Below are 22,100 nucleotides of genomic sequence, written 5' to 3'. Positions count from 1 at the left end.
ACATTTCTGCTGCTTAAGAACGAGAAAAACAAACTGAAAAGAACGAATCATACAAGACATGACTGATCACATCCGGGTTAAAGGTTTTCAATGTTATAACGTTTGATTCCACAATCTTATTTCCGCGTTGTTAGCATATTAGCATTGAGCTACATTCGCACTGTTAAGGGAAAGTAGTTAACTTCTCCAGTTTATATAGACTCTGGCTGTCGTTTTCAACACATACGTTCATTCGACAAAAGGGGAAACACTTTCGAGGTCACTGGGCAGAAAGTAAGCCAAAAACGAAATAATATTTTATTGTTTTAATTAGTTTCTGACGTTATCTGTATGTGCTGTTGTGGTTCGCTTGCTAGTTCACAAGCTAGCTGCTAGCTTCCGGGGCGGCTAACTTGCTATCTCTAAGCAACGAACTGTTACAGTAGAGGGTTTTAATTGTTGTCCAGGTACTGTTTGTCAGGTTTGCTGCGGATGACTCACTCGGACAGATGTTTTTTTGTTGGTCAGTACGCTAAAGTTGTACATTTAGCATCATTAGCTGATGTGTCGGAACAGAAACGGATACTGTCTCCAACAACAAATCCATTTTTATGTATTCATTCAAGAACACAAGATGTACAAACTAAAAGGAAGATGCCAGGGATATGTGTCCTACATACTACTTATTTAGCGATATAATATTTACTGAGTTCATGAATACGAAAACAAAACCAAGGCTTGCGGTTTATGGCTATTAAATATTACATATGAAGTCGTGGGTACATAGCCTACCGGCAAACAGTAAGCTGGGACATATTCAACCATGTTACAGCTTGTGCTCCTTAAATAAAATTCAAAATCACTTTCACTTTCGATTAAAACTAAATTCATAGCTAAACTTATATCTATTGTTTACAGATGTCTTGTTTGATGAATTGAGTCTACTTCTAGTCAAGCATATGATGAAAATGTGGCACATTGACAGTCTTTATATGATTGGTTCAGTAGTGATTTTGAGAAAAGAAATTGTTTCTCTGTCTGTTAAATTATATACACTCATTTGCCAGTTTATTAGATATAGTGAAAACTATGCAGTCTGTTATAATAACAATCATACACCCAGTCTTGTCTTTGTGAATGTTTGGTATTTGGCATTTGTTTAAAATCACTGAGAAAGCTGTGGAAGCTGTATTTTTAGTTTGGAGGCTGGGGTTTGCAGTGCTATTGAACTGTATTGTGATGTGCCGGCACATGTTTCCATTATTTTGCCAACCCCATTTTATTAAATGAAGTAACTTAATGAAATTTTACGTTGAATTACCACCTGTCTTACACTGTTTCACCATAAATAGAACATTGCCACAGTCGTGAAGGTGCATTTAGTGTAGGACTGTTGTATTAGAATGCATTGGTTTTCACTAGTTCCATAATGGTTTGGCAAAGTGTCTCATGTAGATACATTACTGGTGAACATGGCTGCTGCTGTGTTTTCTGGGAATTAACTTTTGACGAATTTGCACTTCATTTAGGCAGCAGAGCAGCCTACAGTTTGTATCCTGCAGTAAAAATGTGGAGTAACAGTGTAAAATTTGCCACAGTAATGACACAGACGTTCAAGTGTCAGAGTCATGCAGCTGAGTCATCCTCGGCTCAAAGTGTAGCGGTGGTCGGCTGAAGAGCAGCTCCTCCATGAAGCTGGATAGAGAAGTTAGCCAACAACGGGGCCGTGACTTCAGTAACATTTTCACTGTTCATATCGTGTCATCTTAACTTAGGGTGTCGTTTAGTTTTTCATTGATTTTATGCTCTGTTTTAATTATTTGATTGCGAGTTAGAACGGGTGTTATTGTGCTGTTACTGTAAACAGTCTTGAATTTCTGTCATCTAGGAATAAACTTTTGTCTTTCTTCAATTCTCATGTCTTTTCCTGGCACTTTACAGGGTGTCAGGTCTGGTTCAGGGTCGTTGAACAGTTAATGTACAGAGTAAAGAGGCTGAAAATTGAAGACAAAACAGAAGACGGCCAGGAAAAGTAAGTAGAATCTTTCACTCAAAACTTTCTGCACTCATTTGGTTAGTTCAGTTTGATTAAATTATTTCTTCAATAATGTTTTATATCATGTTTTCTGGCCATAAAGATTAGAATATGAAAAAGTGTTGGTTTGATCTGAATGCTAAAGTTGACTGGCTAATGTGACAGAAGCACTTACCATGCTCAACACCTTAGTTTAGCTAAGATTGCAAAGGCATATATTAACACCTGATTGTCTGTCAGCAGCGTCAGAGAGGCACTGACAGGAATGACGGGGGTGGACGAGCTCTCGGACAGCACAGAGGTTGTGGAGATGGAGGACGTGAACTCCACTCAGTTCCAGGTGGAGAAGCATACATGGGATGGCCTTCGTAAGATCATCCACAACAGCCGCAAACACACCAGCGTGGTTATCAGTAAGGCGCCACATGACTTCCAGTTCATCCAGAAAGATGAGGCCAGTCCGCACTCTCATCGCATCTACTACCTTGGTGAGCAGACGGAACTGAAAACCTGAGATCTGACACAGTGATTAAACAGGGTTTAAAATACTGTAATTTTCTACAAGAACTATAAAAAAACATGTCAGATAAGGTAGTTGGTCTCGAACTTGTTGGGTTTGCAGATTCATTGGCTTCTATTCAGTGGCTTTTAAAGGTAGCATGATTCTATGAATAATCTCTGAGTCAGAGTTGCCAGCCTGCATCTGTTTTCAAACTCATTTGATTTCCAAAGAGCTGCACTGTGCTCTGGACAAAATGTGGAACTCAACCAAGAACACCATTTTGCTTTGTGGACATCTTTCTACTTTTTTTCCCCTGTTGTAGCACAGAATTTCTGCAAAATGGTTGCGTTTTTTACTGCCCTGTCTCAAGCAGTCAGTTTTAGTGCGTGATACCATTTCCAGGGCTGTGAAAGTGCTGTAGTGTTTGATCTGCACCCCAGCTCGACTGTTCACCATTTAAGCTGTCCAGCTCGTAGCACAAAATGTTTAATTTCTCTCAAACCTCCCTGGTAAAGCTGGCTGTTTGCACTATGATTCAACCGTCACACAGAGGGAACAGGAACTAAAACCACTTTTTCAGTGAACTGTCACCAAAGATAGGTTAGGATGCAAAGTAGCCAGACAAGAGGAGCTTGTAGAAACTCAGCACATTCAGCAAAACCATACATGTTTTATTAAGACTGGCTTCTTAAGTCGCCTATTAGTTTATTATTCATTCACAAGAAATGCAACTGCGTTAGACAATAATTATTCTTTTACTTCTTTTGTTAAAGAACTTACTGCAGACAGTTGTAATTCAGAATACAGAAGTGGCGGTTGTGCTACATATCTGGAAAGACCTCTATAAGAAGCTCCTGTACATCAACACTAGTGCGCTCAATAGTTGAACCTAAGCTCTTATAAATTGTGTTGTGTTAGTCTTGCTTGCACTTACAGATTCTCTCTCTGCCGTCTGCAGGAATGCCTTACGCCAGCAGGGAAAACGCATTACTCTACTCAGACATCCCCAAGAAGATCCGCAAAGATGCCCTGCTGGTTTTGTCATGGAAACCGATGCTGGATCACTTTCAGGTGAGGAGGATTTTTCACCTTTTAACCACTCTCTCCCTTGCAGACATCCAGACGTCAGCTTGATGTGAAACCCTCATTTGTTACCTCTGCTTTCTTCACTGACGTCACATTGCTCCTTCATGCTCAAAAGGCGAAGGGTTTTGAAGGGTTTGCTGGTTGCATTTAGGTATAAACGTGTACAAATGTGTTCAGGAAATTGGAATTTTGAGTAACATAAAATAAGACAAATCTGCAAATTACATAAACTGACTGATCAGGACAGAACCAGCCTTTCAGACAGCACCAGTCTAAGATAAATAATAAGTTTTGCAAATTGTTTAAAGGTCAGTTGTGAACCATTTCTTTGATAATGGATCATTCCTGATGAAGCTGGAATCTGCTGCTGCAAATGTCCTCCAATGACTAAATATCTTGGACCACTTATGCTACTAAGGCCATGCTCTTGATGTTCAGTGCTCTCCAGCTGATTTCATAAAAAGAATTTGTTCTAGCCTAAAACAAAGAGGAGGTTTTATTTACCTGCACGTGGTGATTCTCTCCTTAATTTATTATGGTAATGTTTTCCTACCGTTTGTCTGTTTTCCATGCCCTGAAAAAACTCTCTTTGCCCTTGACTTCGGTTGGCCAGCTTTGTCACGTTGTGTGTCCTCCTGTCACCCCTGACCCCAGGCCAGCCCTCACCACGGGGGCATCTCTCGGGAAGAAGAGCTGCTGCGAGAGAGGAAGCGTTTGGGGGTGTCTGGCATCACCTCCTATGACTACCACCGACCCAGCGGCCTCTTCCTGTTCCAGGCCAACAGCAGTCTGTACTACTGCTGTGATGGTGGAAACAACAGCCTCATTGTGAGTTGAAGGACAGTTAAGAAAGACTGTTATTGCCACACTGCTTTGGATGGTTTCTACACACCTGTTAACTGTTGTTAATAACATGTTCAACTGTAATGGTCTAAGAGTATGTTCACTGTATGTTTTTCAGACTTCTCCAGTAAAACCTGTGGAGATTAAGAGCCAGAATTCAGGAACACGCATGGACCCCAAGATCTGCCCCGGGGACCCCAACTTCATTGGCTTCATTAACAACAACGACATTTGGGTGACGAGTATCGAGACGGGAGAAGAGCGGAGACTCACCTTTTGCCACAAAGGTCAGGACTGAATCATGTTCACAAAGTCACTCCTAAACTCACGGGTACCATGAAGATTGGCTATAATGTTTCATTTCTTGTTTTAGGTATCGAAAACCCAAAAGAGGATCCTAAATCTGCTGGAATAGCTACTTTTGTCACACAAGAAGAATTTGATCGCTTCACTGGATACTGGTGGTCTCCAGCTGCTTGTGAAGGTGACCAAGTAAATTGTTATCACAGTTTTCAGCCATTACAGTATGAATTCTAAATTATTGCATTGACATTAAGCTCAAGAAATTGTTCATGTAAGGCATTTTTCTAGTTCCAGAAACACTTTTTTTGGCCAGCTGTCATACTAGTAAATGTTGGTTTACCCTGTGTGTTTGTTATGAAGCTGAAGATTTTAAAATAATAGTGGTGCCTAACCACTTTCCTACTCATTTCTGTTTGTCTCAGAGTCTGACGGGGGAAAGACTCTCCAGATTTTGTACGAGGAGGTGGACGAGTCTGAGGTTGAGATTATCCATGTCCCGTCTCCGGCTCTGGAGGAGCGTAAGACGGACATCTACAGATACCCACGTGCAGGTATGAATACACTGAAACACTGAAAAATTTTTCAGGTTCTGTCTCTTTTTTTTGACAAATAAAACTGTAATAATTTAAATAAATAAATTTATTTTATTTAAAAAAATTTTTTTTTTTATTTACGTTGCTGCTGTTTCTCATATTTCCTGTCCATGTGTTTACATCAGTCAGGTTTGACAGTTTGGGCTTATACTTTAATTTCTTCACAGGCAGCAAGAATCCTGATATCACACTCAAAATAGCAGAAATCAGGACAGACAGTCTTGGCAAAGTGAGTACCAGTTCAGTCCCTCGAAACGTCCTAATATGTGGTGGATGTATTCATCTACAATCAAAAGGACACTGAAACGGTCTGAGCTGTTGTCTGCTTGGTGTCATTTCTCCCTCAGATTGTCAGCACACAGGAAAAGGAGCTGCCTGTGCCCTTCACCCGACTGTTTCCCACTGCAGAGTACATTACAAGAGCCGGATGGACAAGAGACGGTCGATAGTAAGTTTCTTTTCTCTAAAAGGTAGATTTTAAAAGCTCCCCCTATTGTTTTTAAAATTCATCAAGTTCTCTGCTCAAGCTGCTGTCACAACTCTTGCTCTCTCTGTGTCTGTCAGTGCATGGGCGGTCATGATGGACAGACGGCAGCAGCATCTCCAGTTAGTCCTGCTGCCTCCTGCACTCTTTATCCCTGTACATCAGGACGAAGCCAAAAGACAGGAGAGCCTGGAGGCCCTCGGAGACACAGTCCAACCCTTCATCATCTACCAAGAGACAAGCGATATCTGGATCAATGTGAGGCACAATGCCGTTTTAACAAAAATGTGATCATCCTGAAAATGAGAGGTTTCACAGTTTCGTTTCCCCAAAAAAGTTGCAAAGTCTGTGTCAGTTATTTGTTGTAAGAACGTCTCTGCTCCGGTCCCAATCTATGTTGTATGGGTTTTTTTTTTCGTTTTGTTTTGTTTTTTTAAATACATTTTTACATTGCTGGTGTTTTGTTTGTCCTCCAGGTCCATGACATCTTCCATCCTTTCATCCAAACCAGTGATGATGAGTTCACCTTCATCACAGTAAATGAGTCCAAAACCGGCTTCTGCCACCTGTATAAGATCACCTCAGTGTTAGAGCGGGGCAGATATCACTGGGCCAAAGGCTACACACACTCTGAAGGTAACACCATGTGAGCTGACTGGTTTCAATTAAGATTTAGTCATTTTATTGGCAATTCAGATTTCTTTCTTTTTAAATAGAGTTCACTTTCTGTTCTTTTTGAATTTTCGTTTTTGTTTTCACTTGAGATTTCAATTAATGCCCTCGCATCTTTGCTCTTCTGTCACCAGATGATTTCAAGTGTCCAGTCAAAGAGGAGGTGACTGTCACCAGTGGGGATTGGGAGGTGCTGGCCAATCATGGAGCAAAGGTAATTCCTCACCCGCACATCTGCCTAGACTACTGACAATAATATGTTAAATACATTTACTTCTGCAAAAAAAAAAAATAAAAAAATGCTCATGAGTACACTAATGTGTAATTTAAATTACAGTTAAGATTCACTACATGATAGCTGCATACAGAGTTCGAAGTCCCTATGTTTGTTTTTCAGGGCTCCTGTGACAAGGACCTTAGCTGGCATATCAGTTTTTTGTTAGTGTGAAGAATACTGTATGTGATACTTCTTATGAGGCTTTGTAATAATAATGTAGAGGTAATATTATCTTTTTGTGCCTTAAAAATAAAAGCATATTATAACAGTGAAGATGTATAGAATAAAACAAGAACACGTTATCAAAGGCGACTGTAACCAACTTCTTCCTTCAGATTGTACTAACAGTCTTGCTCTGTGGTGTTTGTGCAGCGCTCGTCAAGTCCTCAGATTTGGGTGGACGAAGCCGCAAAGCTGGTGTATTTCCAGGGAACCAAAGACTCCCCCCTGGAGCATCACCTGTATGTGGTGAGCTACGACTCACCGGGTGAAATCGTCAGGCTCACCAAACCCGGCTTCTCCCACAGCTGCTCTGTGAGCCAGGTACCCTAACACACTCTCTGCGTCCTGTAGTACTGAAAGCTCTGAGAGGATATCAGTAGTTTTTTTGTGTTATTTCACCTTTTCCTTAACTTGTCTTGTTGCATGTTTTTAAATTCTAAAATTAAAAGGAATTATAGCAGTAGATATTTTCATGTGTCAGGTATTAGCAGTAATAGCAGTATTGCATTATTGCATATATTATTAACAGTTCTTTCAGTAAATATCACATTTCAGTTTAATGGACCTCTGATTTGAATGAGGTTCCTGTCTGACTTGAATACAAGACTGCGCCCTTTGTCTTCTTTTTTTTTTGTATCATTACTTTATAATAAAACATCTTTATAAAAATATCATTCATTAGAGATGCTGACCTCATCTCCAGTTATTCCGTTCAAGCGTTTTCTGACACAGATCTGGGAAGAAATATATATTTTTGTTGATGCTGTTTAACCTTTGTTTAATCTCTTTTCTTTCACACAGACCTTTGACATGTTTATCAGCCACTACAGCAGTTTAAATACCACACCCTCCGTTCACATCTACAAGCTGAGCGGCTCGGACAGCGACCCCCTCCACAAAGAGCCCCAGTTCTGTGCGAGCATGATGGAATCTTCAAGTAAGAGATTAATTTTTATTTTTATTTTTGACAGGTTTTGAACAATCTTAGATTTGATGCATGCTTATTATTAGTTTATTTTTTCACTTTGTGCACTAAATTAATTTTTTTGTGTGGTTGTTTTTGTTTCCAGGTTTCTCGTTTGACCCCAGCCCTCCAGAGATCTTTAGCTTCACGGGGAAGTCAGGCTTCGAGCTCTATGGCATGTTGTATAAACCACACAACCTGGTCCCTGGCAAAAAGCATCCCACCATCGTCTTTGTGTACGGTGGTCCTCAGGTTCGATCTCTACCTCTCTTAAATTCATGTTGTGTAACCTGCCAACTAAATGCATCAGTTGGATATTTGGTGTTTTTATCTCATCTTATACAATGCCCATTTTTGTGAGTTTTTTCCGCCCTTTACACAGAAGTTGTGAAAGTAGACAAAAGAGAAATATTGTACTCCATCTCTTCAGAAGCGTTTTAAAATATCGGGGATTTATCACAGTCTCATCTTCACAACGCATCGTTCTGGAAGTGTATGATGCCACAGAAAAAGGAGCAACAACAGCTGTTGCTCCTCAGGCTGGAAAAGGTTATAAAACCACTTGAATCCACAACCTGCATAGCTGCTATTTTCGAACTCTCTTACTCTTAATACATGAACAAATCTGTGTCTACGTCTGATCTACGTTGTCGGTACATCGTAGGGTACCATAACACTATAGCCTGATGAGCACCAGTCCAGTAATGTAACTACATGTTACATCTCAGTAAAAATTCACCCTCTTTTTGCATCATTACTCTCCATCTATTCACATGTCTTCTTTCTTTTTTTTGCAATGATTTTAGTAAAAGTATCAGTTGTTCAACATTTATTAACTTACAACGCCTAAAGAAGCTGCTCGGTTTCAGTTGTCTTCGTTTGACATGCATGAGGAAAAACAACACAGGAAATCCCACCAGTGAATAATGTTTTAGTCCCATAACAAGGATCTGTTGTAGAAGCATAACAGGGATTAACTCATGAGGGTTCAGGATACATGCATTCAACGTAGATTCATCTTTTGACGTTTAAAATTAACTATTTCTTTTTTAGTGGAGATAGGACATTAGTTGTAATGACGCTAACATTAACATGATGTTTTATTTTTGCAGGTGCAGTTAGTTAATAACTCTTATAAAGGAGTGAAGTACCTGCGGTTGATCACGCTGGCGTCTCTGGGCTACGTTGTGCTGGTTATCGATGGACGGGGCTCCTGCCAGCGAGGACTCAAGTTTGAAGGAGCTGTGAAGGACAAAATGGTAAGAATCACATCAAGCATCTGTCTGTCTGTTGACTTCAACCCTCTACAGACCCATACAGCATGATAACAGTTTTATTTTAGCCTCTTAATTTTACTGAGTTAAGCACTTTAGATAGAAACAGACAGAAAATGCTTGGTGTGTATGTACATGTGTTAACGCGTGAAACATCTGTTCTCCTTCCAGGGTCAGGTGGAGATTGAAGACCAGGTGGAGGGTTTGCACTACGTAGCTGACAAGTACAAGTTTGTGGACCTGAGTCGTGTCGCCATCCACGGCTGGTCGTACGGAGGCTTCCTCTCCCTCATGGGCCTCATCCACAAACCTGACATCTTTAAGGTCTAAACCACAAACATTTACTCCGTTGTTGGGCAGATTTACTGTTGTTAAGCAAGCAGCAGACTTTGAATATATGTTTAGAGTTACAGGAACCACAGATATGTCGGTGTGTATGAATATTGTGTGGTTATAGCTCTTTGTCTGCTGGACTCTATTTTCTATCCTATTATATATCTTGCTCCAGCTGTGAATTATTCTTAAATAACTTTATGTTAAGTGGAATAGAAATAAAGTGACTCCCTGTTTGTTGATCAGGTTGCCATAGCAGGTGCTCCAGTGACACTGTGGATGGCCTATGACACTGGCTACACGGAGCGATATTTGGACACGCCTGAGAAAAACCAGAAGGGATACGAAGCTTGTTCTGTCGCCCTGCATGTCGACAAACTCCCCAACGAGTGAGAGCTGTCATTTTATAACACACTATCATGAAGTTACACTGTCAGTTTTAAACTGTGGGAGGAAAATACTGCTTAATACTCCATCATCCTCTAAGTTTATCTAAGAGGAAGGCTGTCTCTACTGTAGATTTCACAGAACAGTGCTGGCGGTTGTTTACTTGTAGGTGTAGTAGGTAGACCGTATGTTAAAGGTGGACATAGCCATCAGGGTTTAGTGCAGTGCCACTGACCACTGGCTACTAGATGCAAACTCTAAAAGTCTTCAGTATACTCTCAGTTCAAAAGTGATCAACTTTAGTTTCTCTTGATGAATCCAAGGTGTTCCCAGACCTATTCTGGATTTACCCCGGGGTCTCCTCCTCTTAGCTCCTTTAAAATAAATAAATAAATAAATAAAAATTATATAATTAAGCAGATACTAGATCTCAAAATAAGCTACTTATGGGAGCAGCCATGAACTGATTGACGCCTGATTGATGCCTGTTCTGGTTTCCAGTCTCTTCCACCCTTCGCTAGCTCTTACGTCTCTTCCAAATAAGGCCACTTACACTATATTACCAAAAGTATTCGCTCACCCATTCAAATGATCAGAATCAGGTGTTCTAATCACTTGGCCTGGCCCCAGGTGTATAAATTCAAGCACTCAGGCATGCAGACTGTGAAACAAGACATTTGTGAAAGAATGGGCCGCTCTCAGGAGCTCAGTGAATTCCAGCGTGGAACTGTCATAGGATGCCACTTGTGCAACAAATCCAGTCGTGAAATTTCCTCGCTCCTAAATATTCCACAGTCAACTGTCAGCTCTATTATAACAAAATGGAAGCGTTTGGGAAAAACAGCAACTCAGCCACGAAGTGGTAGGCCACGTAAAGTGACGGAGAGGGGTCAGCGGATGCTGAAGCGCATAGTGCAAAGAGGTCGCCGACTTTCTGCACAGTCAATTGCTACAGAGCTACAAACTTCATGTGACCTTCAGATTAGCCCAAGTACAGTACGCAGAGAGCTTCATGGAATGGGTTTCCATGGTCGAGCAGCTGCAGCCAAGCCACACATCACCAAGTGCAATGCAAGGCGTCGGATGCAATGGTGTAAAGCACGCCGCCACTGGCCTCTAGAGCAGTGGAGACGCGTTCTCTGGAGTGATGAATCACGCTTTTCCATCTGGCAATCTGATGGACGAGTCTGGGTTTGGAGGTTGCCAGGAGAACGGTACATTTCAGATTGCATTGTGCCAACTGTGAAATTTGGTGGAGGAGGAATTATGGTATGGGGTTGTTTTTCAGGAGCTGGGCTTGGCCCCTTAGTTCCAGTGAAAGGAACATTGAATGCTTCAGGATACCAAAACATTTTGGACAATTCCATGCTCCCAACCTTGTGGGAACAGTTTGGAGCGGGCCCCTTCCTCTTCCAACATGACTGTGCACCAGTGCACAAAGCAAGGTCCATAAAGACGTGGATGACAGAGTCTGGTGTGGATGAACTTGACTGGCCTGCACAGAGTCCTGACCTGAACCCGATAGAACACCTTTGGGATGAATTAGAGCGGAGACTGAGAGCCAGGCCTTCTCGACCAACATCAGTGTGTGACCTCACCAATGCGCTTTTGGAAGAATGGTCAAAAATTCCTATAAACACTCTCCTCAACCTTGTGGACAGTCTTCCCAGAAGAGTTGAAGCTGTAATAGCTGCAAAAGGTGGACCGACATCATATTGAATTCTATGAGTTAGGAATGGGATGGCACTTCAGTTCATAGAATGAGTAAAGGCAGGTGAGCGAATACTTTTGGTAATATAGTGTATATCTCCAGACGAAACCTTGGTGTTCATTTATGAAATCTAAAAGTTGACCTCACAGTGGCTACTTGGCTCACTGTGGTCTTTTATATACAGTCTGTGATGTAGACATATAAACGTACAGCTTGATTGTGTTTCTGCTTTCATGCTAGCTGTGTTTGTAAATGTGAGTAACGGTACTGGATCTTTCTTCCCACCACAGGCCCAACAGATTGCTGATCCTGCATGGATTCCTAGATGAGAATGTGCACTTTTTCCACACTAACTTCCTGGTGTCTCAGCTCATCCGAGCAGGGAAGCCGTACAGCCTGCAGGTAGGATGATTTACCAATGTGTGCTGACTTTAGTGAAGATAAAGATGAGAGATGAAGTCTGAGTGGGTTTTAAACTGAAGTGTGAAGACGTTACGGCAGATTCTAGCTTGCGTGCTTCATCAGGATCATCCAAGACATATTACAAAGAATATTTCCGATTTGCTTAGAGGCAGTGAAGTTTAGAAATTATTTTAATTGTATGCTTGATACACTGAAACTGCAAAATACACACCACAGTGGTTATTTTAAGAAGTAAAGTATGTAAATGCATAAAAAAATACTCTACAGCATTCCCATTCACAGACAGTTAGACTATAATATTGCGCAAGAATTTTAAAATATTCAGGTAGATAAAAGGACACTAGAGGGAGTGTCCAGGGAAGACGTCTGATTCCTTGGCACCAACATAGACTAGAGGATGTGAAATACTAGACTCAAGCTTCTCCCAAAATGACTGAACACGTTTGTTTGTTGTGTTGTTTTCTGTTTTTTCCAGGTTTATCCCAATGAGCGACACAGCATCAGGTGCCCAGAGTCTGGAGAGCATTATGAGATTACGCTGCTGCACTTCCTCCAGCAGAACCTCTGATAAGCTTTTTTTTTTTTCACCCCCTGCTCACTTCCTGGTCTCTTCTCCTCATCTTCTCTTTTGCATTCCTGCATCACCTCTCTCTTCACTCAGTTTTAATGCAGTCTACGCCAAACCTCCTCAAGAGTTTTTCATCAGTCTTTAAGGTGCTGCAGCGTTTTAGCATCAATGAATCCTTAAAAGATTAAAGTGTCGGGCTTTAAACCTGCATTTTACAGCGGAGGGAAAACGATTGCTTTAAGCCACAAAACAAGTAGAGGGCGCTGTTTACCCAGAACAATCAGGGCTGGAGCTTTCTGAGTTTGTAGCAGAAGTCATTATTGATGTTTAAAAAGCTGCTTGTTGCGCCAACATAATGGAATCATCAGCAATGCAAAGTACAGACATGGACCTTTTCATTTCTATTTGGTGCTTCTGTTTTACTGGGACCCATCACTTTTCTCTCTGAATAAACACTGGTGTGAAGTTATCAAATGTAAAAGCTCTTCACGAGCAAATGAGCAGCGCTTAACCTTTGTCAGACACGCTGTAGTCTTATTTGCTTGGTGATTTGTCTCTTATGTGTTGTCATCGCTGACGTTTTATGTGGTTTTGCCGAACTTTGGCGAATACACAAGAAGAAGGAAAAAAAAATTAAATGCCACATTTTATTGTGTATTATTAAAAAAAAAAAAAAGACTTTTATGGATTCTTATGCATTCATAAATGGTGGAAATATGTAGCGACCTGTCGCTGTTTCCTGTTGCTTTAACTTTTTTGAAGCTTCTTTTCCTTCTGCTGCTGAGGACCTTTGCACAGTACAGTACATATTTGCCTTGGTGCCAACATACTGACTTATAAGATGATGTTAGACAAAATCGTTGGCAGTCTGAGGTGCCTTGAGTTTCAGAGCGCCTGCTCATAACGTACATATATATATATATAAAAATATATATCAGGGAATCTGTCGAAGGACCTACGACGATAAAATGCCTTGTTACTCAAGTGTCTGATGAACATCTGTAAGGTGAACTACCATGACCTGTACATGGTTAAATGTACTCTCAGATACTAAAGAAATAAAAGAAGTGAACAATCTTTTTCAAAGTCTTGTCACATGGCAACTTTCATTATTTTTAGAAGCCGTTCAGTGACCATGTTCTGGAAAGATGAGAAATGTTAAGAGTTCAGGCAGTGATGTGTTACTGGTCGAGTTCAAAAGCACAGACATAAAACGGGACTAAAGGCATACAATTTAATCAGTGTAAGCAACCTCAATGAAGAAAACGGAATTAGCAACAAAATGTAAATGTTTTGTCAGGTTGAGTCTGAGGAGGATCAGAATCCTTTTCAGCACAGACACAACTAAAGAGTTATTTATGTAAAATCACTCCTTTACCCTGAAGATCTTGCGCCACACAGACACGCTGCCCCCAGTGAAAACACAATGATTGCATCAATGCAGCTGGTTATTGTACCTATAGTGGTTATTGTCGGCTGCATGGGTTATTTATCTCATTATTATTCTCCACTCTGGCTTTGACTGTATCTGATTTGTATGTTCAGATGTATAAAGTGTGTGAACCGTGTGTGAACAGTGTGTGACTGCTCATTTGTGGAGGTTCATGTGATTGCAGCTTGTTTTGATGTAAAACTTTTCACGAGTAAGAAAAAATACTTAAAATAATGCTTTTTGGTTAAAGAAATAAACAAAAAAATAAAAAAATAAACAATAGAAGATGTCAACTTTCCACTGCAAACAGTATACACTGATCAGCCATAACATTATGACCATTATTGTCCCCTTTAGCCCCCCAAAACTGTCCTATGTGTGTGCTATGGACGTTAAGCAGCAGATCCTGCGAGGTGGGGCATCCATGGATCAGACTAGAATCAAGGCCAAGTCAACACGTTGAACTTGTTCTTGTGTTCCTCAAACCATTGCTTTCTGTCAGGGTGCATTATCCTGCATGAAATGGTGCATATAGTCTGCAACAATTCTTGGTAGGTGGTATGTCAGCTGAACTTTGCATTTGCTCCCAACGTGCATCAATGAGCTATGGTCTTCCTGTCACTGCCTCATCACTTTTCAACTTTTGGCGGGAACAACACAAGACGGCTGCAGCTTTTGTTCCGACCCAGTCATGTAGCCACCATGACCCGGTCCCTCAACTCGTCCATTTTTCTTCCTTCTGAACTTTGAGAACACCTACATAATGTTATGGCTAACCCTCAACGTCATTTTAGAAGGTTAATTCACACCTTATAAGTCATAATGATGAGGGACTGAGAACCAGGAAAGCTCACACGGCAAATATTTTTTGTAATTTGATTAAAGTGTAAAATCCATCATCTGTTTTTACGGGTTTATTTATTTGGGATGAATAAAGAGCCAGGGTTAATTTCACTTTTAAAATGTTTATTTTCATCCATGTAAAAATAAAAACGGCAAATATGTTTAAAGTTGTGTAGAAATGTTTTAAGTAAGAAACTGTACATAAGTGATTCAAACAAATACAGTACATTTTAGAAACAAATAAAGCCCTTATGAAGGGAATAATGTGACTGTCAATATGACTGAACGTGTCCTTTGAGACAATTAGTTATCGTATAGCATAGCATAGAAACACCTGATCATCCAGTGCATAAAACGTTAAAACTCCTCCTTCTTCCAGTCCTTTAGTAGTCTGGTTTTAATTGTCTTTGGTGCCATTCTTTTTGCGACAGGCTCATTGTTGTATTGAAGCCGGTGCGATCTTCAGAAGAGTCGTCTTTAGAGAGTTTCTCTGTTCCTTTGTGACCGCTGAAAACATCCCCTGTCTTCTGAACTGCTGTCTTCTGAGCGTGCTCGGCCTTCTGGGATACTTTCCGTTGAGGTTTGACTCACCGCAGCTTCCGAACCACCAACCACCTGCAACAATAGAGTGTTTTTAATAAATGACCGCCTCTATCTTTTGTTCAATCTATTCTTCTTTTTGTTCCTGTGTGATTTGGGTGAACTGGCCCTTTTGACAAGAGTTTTAGAGAAGGGGTCGTACCTGAGAGCAGCTCGGCACAGTTGACGTCTTCTGCGAGGTCGTTGTCTCTGTCAGCTGTGGAGAAGGGAACACCAGACGCTCCAGTGGCCATGATGTCCTCCTGAGCACCAGACCCCTGCTCGAGGTGGAGGGCGAACTTCTTCTCTTCTCCATCGAGGTGGAACTGATACCGAGACGCCTGCTGCTGTCCCCCCTCGCCAGAGAGCTCTACCTGCAGGATGTACTGGCCTTGTTTGGAAAGTGAGTGGATGTTGTCCAAGCCCAACCAAAACTCTCCTGAGAGAGAAAGAAAATGCCAAGGTTATTTTTATGATCAGGCCAAAGTGAGGTGCAGTTTTCACATTCCAACATTTTAGTGACAGTGTATTCTCACCGTTCAGGCTGCCGAAGCCTTTCTTGTAGCTGTCCCAAAGCTGGTTGAAATTTTGGGATCCGTCTTGACGTTTCTGGATGACGGTCCATCCACCTTCTGCAGAGAGAACAGAGGAAACATTGTGTTAAAGGTTTATATGTCTACATAATGGACTCAAAGTTTAGTTTGTTTCTATCAGATCCCAAGGTGGTGTTTTATGATTACAGCCTCAGGATTAACTCACCTGAAGTCATTTCACAGAGGACACTGAAAGGCTCAGAGTTCTCGGGTTGGATCGCGTAGATGCCGCTGACTCTCTGCCCTCGTGCAAACAGATCATGACAGTCTTTGGCCAAGCCTGAAAAATCAGAACAGAAAAATCACTCAGTAAATCAAGTAACTGAGGAGTCGAGACTTTGCAACTTTACAAATCATTAGCTATGCAACCATTATTTGTGCACCTCGCTTAAGATGAGAGCAGCAAGTTTTCTGTGTACTGTAGGTGTGTTTTAAAAGCTCCTGTCCTCATTTTCTCTGATCTTTGGACTGTATTGAACAGCTCTGCCAGCAAGTCAGACGCTGTAAATCCAGGAGCGAAGGTGAATTTTTTTCTTATATCTTTTCTCTTATATCATAATTATTCTTCAGCAATTTATTCTTTTCTATTGTGCGTCTGTGGCTGATTACAAGTTTGTTTTTCACTTCAAAATACGCCAGGTTAACACTAATCTGAAGTGATCTTGTTTATATACCCCAGTAAAAGAAAAACAAGAGTGACTGAGGTCAAAGCTCACTTGCTAGTGATGGTTTAAGATGCTCTGTCTGAGTGGAGCTTTAACTCGACACTTTATTTCTCTTGGGTGGGTGCGGTCTTCTCAGAAAGCACCGTTCGTTCAAAGGTCTCCCTGCGCTCACTGTAAATAATACTATTTAAGGCTGAAAGAGTAAAAATGTTACCTGATTCAAAGTAGATCAGCTCGGCCTCGCCTCTCAGTACTGTCTCTTCGTCCCTCCGTCTGTGGGATTTGACTCTCTTCTGTGCAACCTGCAGGAAACGCATTGAGATACAATGAGTCTCCGATGCAAAACAGTTTCGTCTTGTGGTTGTAGGTTCACAGTTTGAACGGTACCAGTCCTTGTGTAAATGTAAACTCACCTTGCTCTGAAGTGCTTTTAGGTGCAGACTCTGTTTCTCCAGTTTGTCTTGTTGCTGCTTGATTTTCTCCACCAGTTGGTCGATGCGTCTGTTCTGAGCTGCTACCAACCTCTGGAAGAAAAAAATAAGACATCTCATCAGCCTCACAGCATCATTCAGTCTTTACAGCCACATATTTATTTCACATCTAGCATCTGTCTCTCTAGGATGGAGGTGTCTAAATTTCAGTTTTTACTCTTCTCTACCTGATTAGAGAATAACTGACCTGGATAAACGGGCTTCCTGTGTGCTCGCTGTCGTTGCTGTCCAATGTCGGCTCAGTGAGCACCTCCTCCAGTCTGTCCATCCTGGAGTGGATGTCCTCTGTCTCCTTCTTCACCTCCTCCACCTCCACCTTCACCCCCTCGGCCAGCTCTGCCACCAGCCTCTCCCTCTCCTCTATCTCCTTGCTTTGGGCCTTCAGGGCTTCATCTTGCTCTTGTTGCTTCCTCCCCAGTTCGGCCACCGTGCTGTTGAAAGCTTTCAGTTTGTCGTTGACGTCCCTCATCTGGGCTTTGCTCTTGTCCACGTGCTCCTTCAGACCCTGGCCGAGCTGCAGGAGGCCGTGGGCCACCACGTTCACGTCGTCCCAGGAGGCGGTTTTCTCCCTGCTTCTTCTCTCAGAGGGGAACCCTCCTGCCACATGCACCAAAATAGTCAAAATAAGGATCAGGAGCTGAGGCATCTTCATCTTGGTTTCTGCTGAGACTCTCCGGTCTGTTCTGAGATAACTTCTGCTTGTCTCTTTCTCTTGTCTGTGGTGTGCTGCTGAATGGCATTGTGAGGCTTTATAGCTTAGTGCTGCAGCAGAGGGCTCTTCGGATTGGCTGCTTGAAGGTGGAAGGGGAAGAGGAGGGGGGGACGGGGCGGGGAAAGTCTTTCATAGTGAGGACCATGATGCAATGTAAGGTCTGAATTACTGATTAAACACTCACTGATGCAGGAATGTAACAAGGGTTTTATGTCTGCTAACAGAGATGTAGTTTGCAGTTTTTCTGTTGCAGTTGCTTCTCAAAACTCTGTTATTATCCCATTTAGGTTTACAACTAACTATCTTCAGTGCTGTTTAATTAATCAGTTGTCTAATACATTGTTTGGTGGGAGGCATTTGACTCACTCATGTCCTGTATCTCATGCTGATTGTGAGATGTAAAACCATGAAAGTTTAATCTCACATGTGAGAACCATCAGATGTGTGGTATTGTGGCTTGAAAAAATCTAATTAAATTTCTTTTCATTGCCTGAATAAAGGCTCAATAAAGGCAGATCTTAACCACCAACCACCAGCTCCGTTTGTTTATATTCTTCTTTGGCTTGTAATAAATCAGCTTCACTTCACTTCACTTCTGATAGATACTTCATATTGATAATAATCGCTCCCAGATGTGAGATGCTGGACCTCTAAAACTAAACAAAACACGCACCGACTGTTGAATATTACTATACGTTTGTCTCGGAGTGAAGTCATCCATTTGCTGCATCAGGAATGCTGGAGATCGCTCAGTAACGGAGGAGTCGGTGTGAGAAGTAGGGGAAAGTTCAACCCCTGAGGCCTTTTTACAGACTCACTCCCGATGACAAAATCCTACAATCACACACATACATGCACGAACACTCCCAGACACAAGGCACGTGATGCACAGATTGCCAAATACTGGAAACAAACTGTAAGCTACGTGTTGGCAGACCATGGCTTTGGTGTATTCCTCTGTAATGATTAATCTTTTTAGGCTAAATGGCATCTTAAGAATAAGTAACTTTTCAAGCAAAAATACCAAATACTTCCTGAATTCTTTGAGTTCTTACTTTAAAAATGTTACAAGGTGTTAACTTGGGCTTCAGAAAATTTACCTGTCAGTTTTAATTTATTTTCTTAAATGAAATGAAAAGTGCTGTTTAATCTTGTGCATAAAAAAAAGTCACATTAGCATAATGTAATTAGCATAAAACACAGTGTATGGTAGAAGTTTCAACCTGCTGAATGAAAGCAGATCATATCCCACTCATCCATCCAAAAATGGTTGAGACAGTTCACTGTATACACAGATCAGCCACAACATTAAAACCACTGACAGGAGAAGTAAACATTCGGTGTAAAATGATCGGTGTCAAATGTCTTGATTCGTCATCTGGAGAACATGAATGTCTGTGAAATTGTGAGCCTTTCTAAGATACATTACTGGATGAGTCTAAAATTCGCGGTCAGTAGGCTTCATCCTCTGGGGAACATGACCAGTGGCAAATTCAGTGGCAACTATCCAAGATTTATTGACACATTTCAAAACGGTACAGAGCCACGCAGTCAACAAAGGGCTGAATCGCAACAAATGTCAACAAAAGTAAAAGGTCGAGAGTTGGGTAACTTTTAATAATGATGTTTCCACGTTAAAGAGACTGAAAGTTAAAGAAATCCTCTTACTGCACCGAAAGCAAAAATGGGAAGTCGTGATTCATTTAGCCGACACAACACCCGGAATGTTAAAGAGGAACTACATGGATCAGGCATAACATTATGACCACCTTCCTAATATTGTGTAGGTCTCCCTTGTGCCTCCAAAACAATTGTGACTCAGAATGAAAATGGGCCTTCTGAGGGTGTCTTGTGGTGTCTGTGTGCCTGTGTCAGGCCGCATCCTGCTGGGGTGGGGGTGCCTGGTCTGGTCTAGGTGGGTGCTACATGCCTAAGTAACATCCACATGAATGCCAGGTCCAAAAGTTTCCCAGCAGAACACTGAATTGTCAGAAGATGGTCAATGTTATTTACTTGCCCTGTCAGTGATTTTAATGTTGTGGCTGATCAGTTACAGTTACAAAGTACATTAAGCAATACAATAAACTTTGACAGACGTCGGTAGTATGAACCATGATACTTTCATAGGCCTTCCTAATATAGCTTCAGTCTTTTGATCTGCTTCTACACTCGTAAACATGTTCTCTGGGACCATTTTCCTTCATGTCCATGTCTGAGTTCTGCCCAGAAACATTGCACATGCAGCTGATACCAGGGGGGACTTTTATTTTCACGAGACTGTACTGGGAACACGGCAGTTCCTGGCGGGCAATGGTCCAGTGCACGTATCTCTGCTGCAGGCTGCAGATCTGCACGTATCCTCGAACCTGCTGCACTCAGCTGACGTGTAGCTGAGCACTGTGTGTGCAGCCTCATTCCGGATCAGCCGGACGAGGCATTTTTCTGCCCTTACTCAGCTGTGTCAGAACACAATGTTCGACTGGTAGATGAAGTTGTGCTTGGATGAGGCAGCTCAAATGTCTATGCCTTGGATCAGTTACAATAGCAGCTGTTTCCTGTAAATTGGATTAAATGTGTGATTATGATGCGGAGAGCAGCGGGACAAAAGGAGGCGGTTTAAGCTCAGGAGGATCAGAGAGTTTATATAAAAATCTGCCTGATTTAAATTTGTGAGAGTGTGGTCTACGTAAAATCCTGAAACCGAATCAGTCAGGATGTTAGGAAACCTAGAATAAATAGTTTTTTTTAGAGTTATTCTGAAATTTTTTATAGACGCTGACAGCAGGCTATACTTCAGGTCTGAGTTGAAAACAAGCTGCAACATATTTTCTTTTTCTTTATCTGTGCATTTGTTAAACAGGATGTTCACTGAAGCATTTGCTTTCCTGTCATGGACTGAAATAAAGTGACATTTGCTCTGATAACACACAAGCCCCAGCTTTAGCTTTAACTAATGGTCTGTTTGTTTAAACTAAACCCAACTCACCAATTCAGGATTTTGACCTCAGTTAGAGTTTTTGGTTGGTTTGTGTTCACTCTGCATCATTTTCTGCTGTAACAAAAAGCTATTTTCAGGCCTAGCACCCACCTGACATTACCTGCTCATCGCCGAACTGCAAACTAACAGTTAGCAACCAGATGGTGAAAAGAACGGAGCATTCTTCAGCTAAAGATCCAAACATTTCCCTCAGGAGTTGGTAAAGACCAAAAACAGAGCTAAAAGATGACTGATAAACACGTGGTGACTGCTTTATTTGCGAACAGGTTCCTACAAGAACTTTACGAGGTGATGCTTTCAGTCTTGTGCTTGTTGGGTTTTGTCATAGGTGGAAAAAAAATCTAAATTAAACACTAAGTGACTGACAAGGGTCTAATTTGGTTTAAAACATCATTTATGTTCAAAAGTTCTGGAGGATTTTGTTCCGCTTTGAATACGACTTTGATCTCATTTGTTTCTGTGGTAAAGTTCAAATGTAGACGCTGATTGTGGTGACGTCACTGTATTTCTTCAGCTTTTAAATGATGATAATAACTGTAAAAAAAAAAAATCAACAGCTACACCAGATAAATGTACAAAGATTAAAAGTTTTTCTTGTGGGCTTTCCCATCTGTTTGAGTGTTTATCTCTGACAAGAACATTCATCGTCACAGAGCTGGATAACACTGACCGTCTGATTAAAACATCATACTGTGGGTATCATCCTGAATTATTCCTGCTTTTGTTTATGATCCACCAGTGCACAGCTAACTATGCAGATTACACCATGTCCCATCTGAGCTGCACATGTACAGTACATGAGTTTCTAGCGAGGGGCGGGGGTTTGTGGGGGAGACTGTGTTTTTAGGCACCAGTGGGTTAGTGTGCGAAAGGTAAGCGTGTTGTCACGTGTCTGGTATGTTGCATCAGCCCACAGGGGCAGAAAATATCCCCCCACTCTGTTTGGGATCAGACATGCACAGCTGGAGAGCCATAGCTGCACGCTGGGACCCTGAACCAAGTGATGAAAATATCTACAGGAGCTGCAGCTGGTTCAGAACTTATTTTTAACTTCTGTTGTGATCGTAAACCTTGAGGGTTTGTGTTGTAATTATCAGCAACCTCTAATAACAAATAGGAAACTCACAGAAG

At 41.5% G+C, this 22,100-nt stretch overlaps 2 protein-coding genes across 3 annotated transcripts; one reads left to right on the top strand and one right to left on the bottom strand.

Annotated features, from left to right (window-relative positions):
* Positions 1-126: 126 nt before the first annotated feature.
* Positions 127-14,224, top strand: LOC311490927 (dipeptidyl peptidase 9-like). Of its 2 annotated transcripts, none has more exons than XM_084548706.1 (21): positions 127-273; positions 1,921-2,011; positions 2,258-2,502; positions 3,475-3,587; positions 4,257-4,430; positions 4,564-4,732; positions 4,819-4,929; positions 5,171-5,299; positions 5,509-5,570; positions 5,689-5,789; positions 5,906-6,083; positions 6,302-6,461; positions 6,632-6,711; positions 7,147-7,317; positions 7,798-7,933; positions 8,067-8,212; positions 9,073-9,219; positions 9,406-9,558; positions 9,814-9,956; positions 11,956-12,067; positions 12,564-14,224. In XM_084548706.1, exons 2-21 carry the CDS (start codon positions 1,956-1,958, stop codon positions 12,654-12,656), a joined length of 2,679 nt encoding a protein of 892 aa, XP_084404832.1. In that variant the 5' UTR covers positions 127-273; positions 1,921-1,955; the 3' UTR covers positions 12,657-14,224. The 2 variants fall into 2 exon arrangements, with proteins under 2 accessions (XP_084404832.1, XP_084404831.1); XM_084548705.1 differs by having other exon boundaries at positions 2,255-2,502.
* Positions 13,320-17,963, bottom strand: LOC311490928 (angiopoietin-related protein 4-like). Its single transcript, XM_084548707.1, has 7 exons — positions 17,447-17,963; positions 17,182-17,292; positions 16,983-17,070; positions 16,270-16,383; positions 16,047-16,142; positions 15,674-15,949; positions 13,320-15,546 (listed from the first exon to the last, which is right to left on the bottom strand). The coding sequence occupies exons 1-7, from the start codon at positions 17,909-17,911 to the stop codon at positions 15,365-15,367; spliced, it is 1,332 nt and encodes a 443-aa protein (XP_084404833.1). The 5' UTR covers positions 17,912-17,963; the 3' UTR covers positions 13,320-15,364.
* Between the last annotated feature and the right edge of the window lie 4,137 nt (positions 17,964-22,100).

The sequence above is a fragment of the Chelon labrosus genome (genome assembly GCF_963514085.1).
Source record: "Chelon labrosus genome assembly, chromosome: 7".
NCBI classification, from domain to species: domain Eukaryota; kingdom Metazoa; phylum Chordata; class Actinopteri; order Mugiliformes; family Mugilidae; genus Chelon; species Chelon labrosus.
Note: the sequence above shows the minus strand (reverse complement) of the source record. Positions and strands in the feature narration are given on the sequence as shown.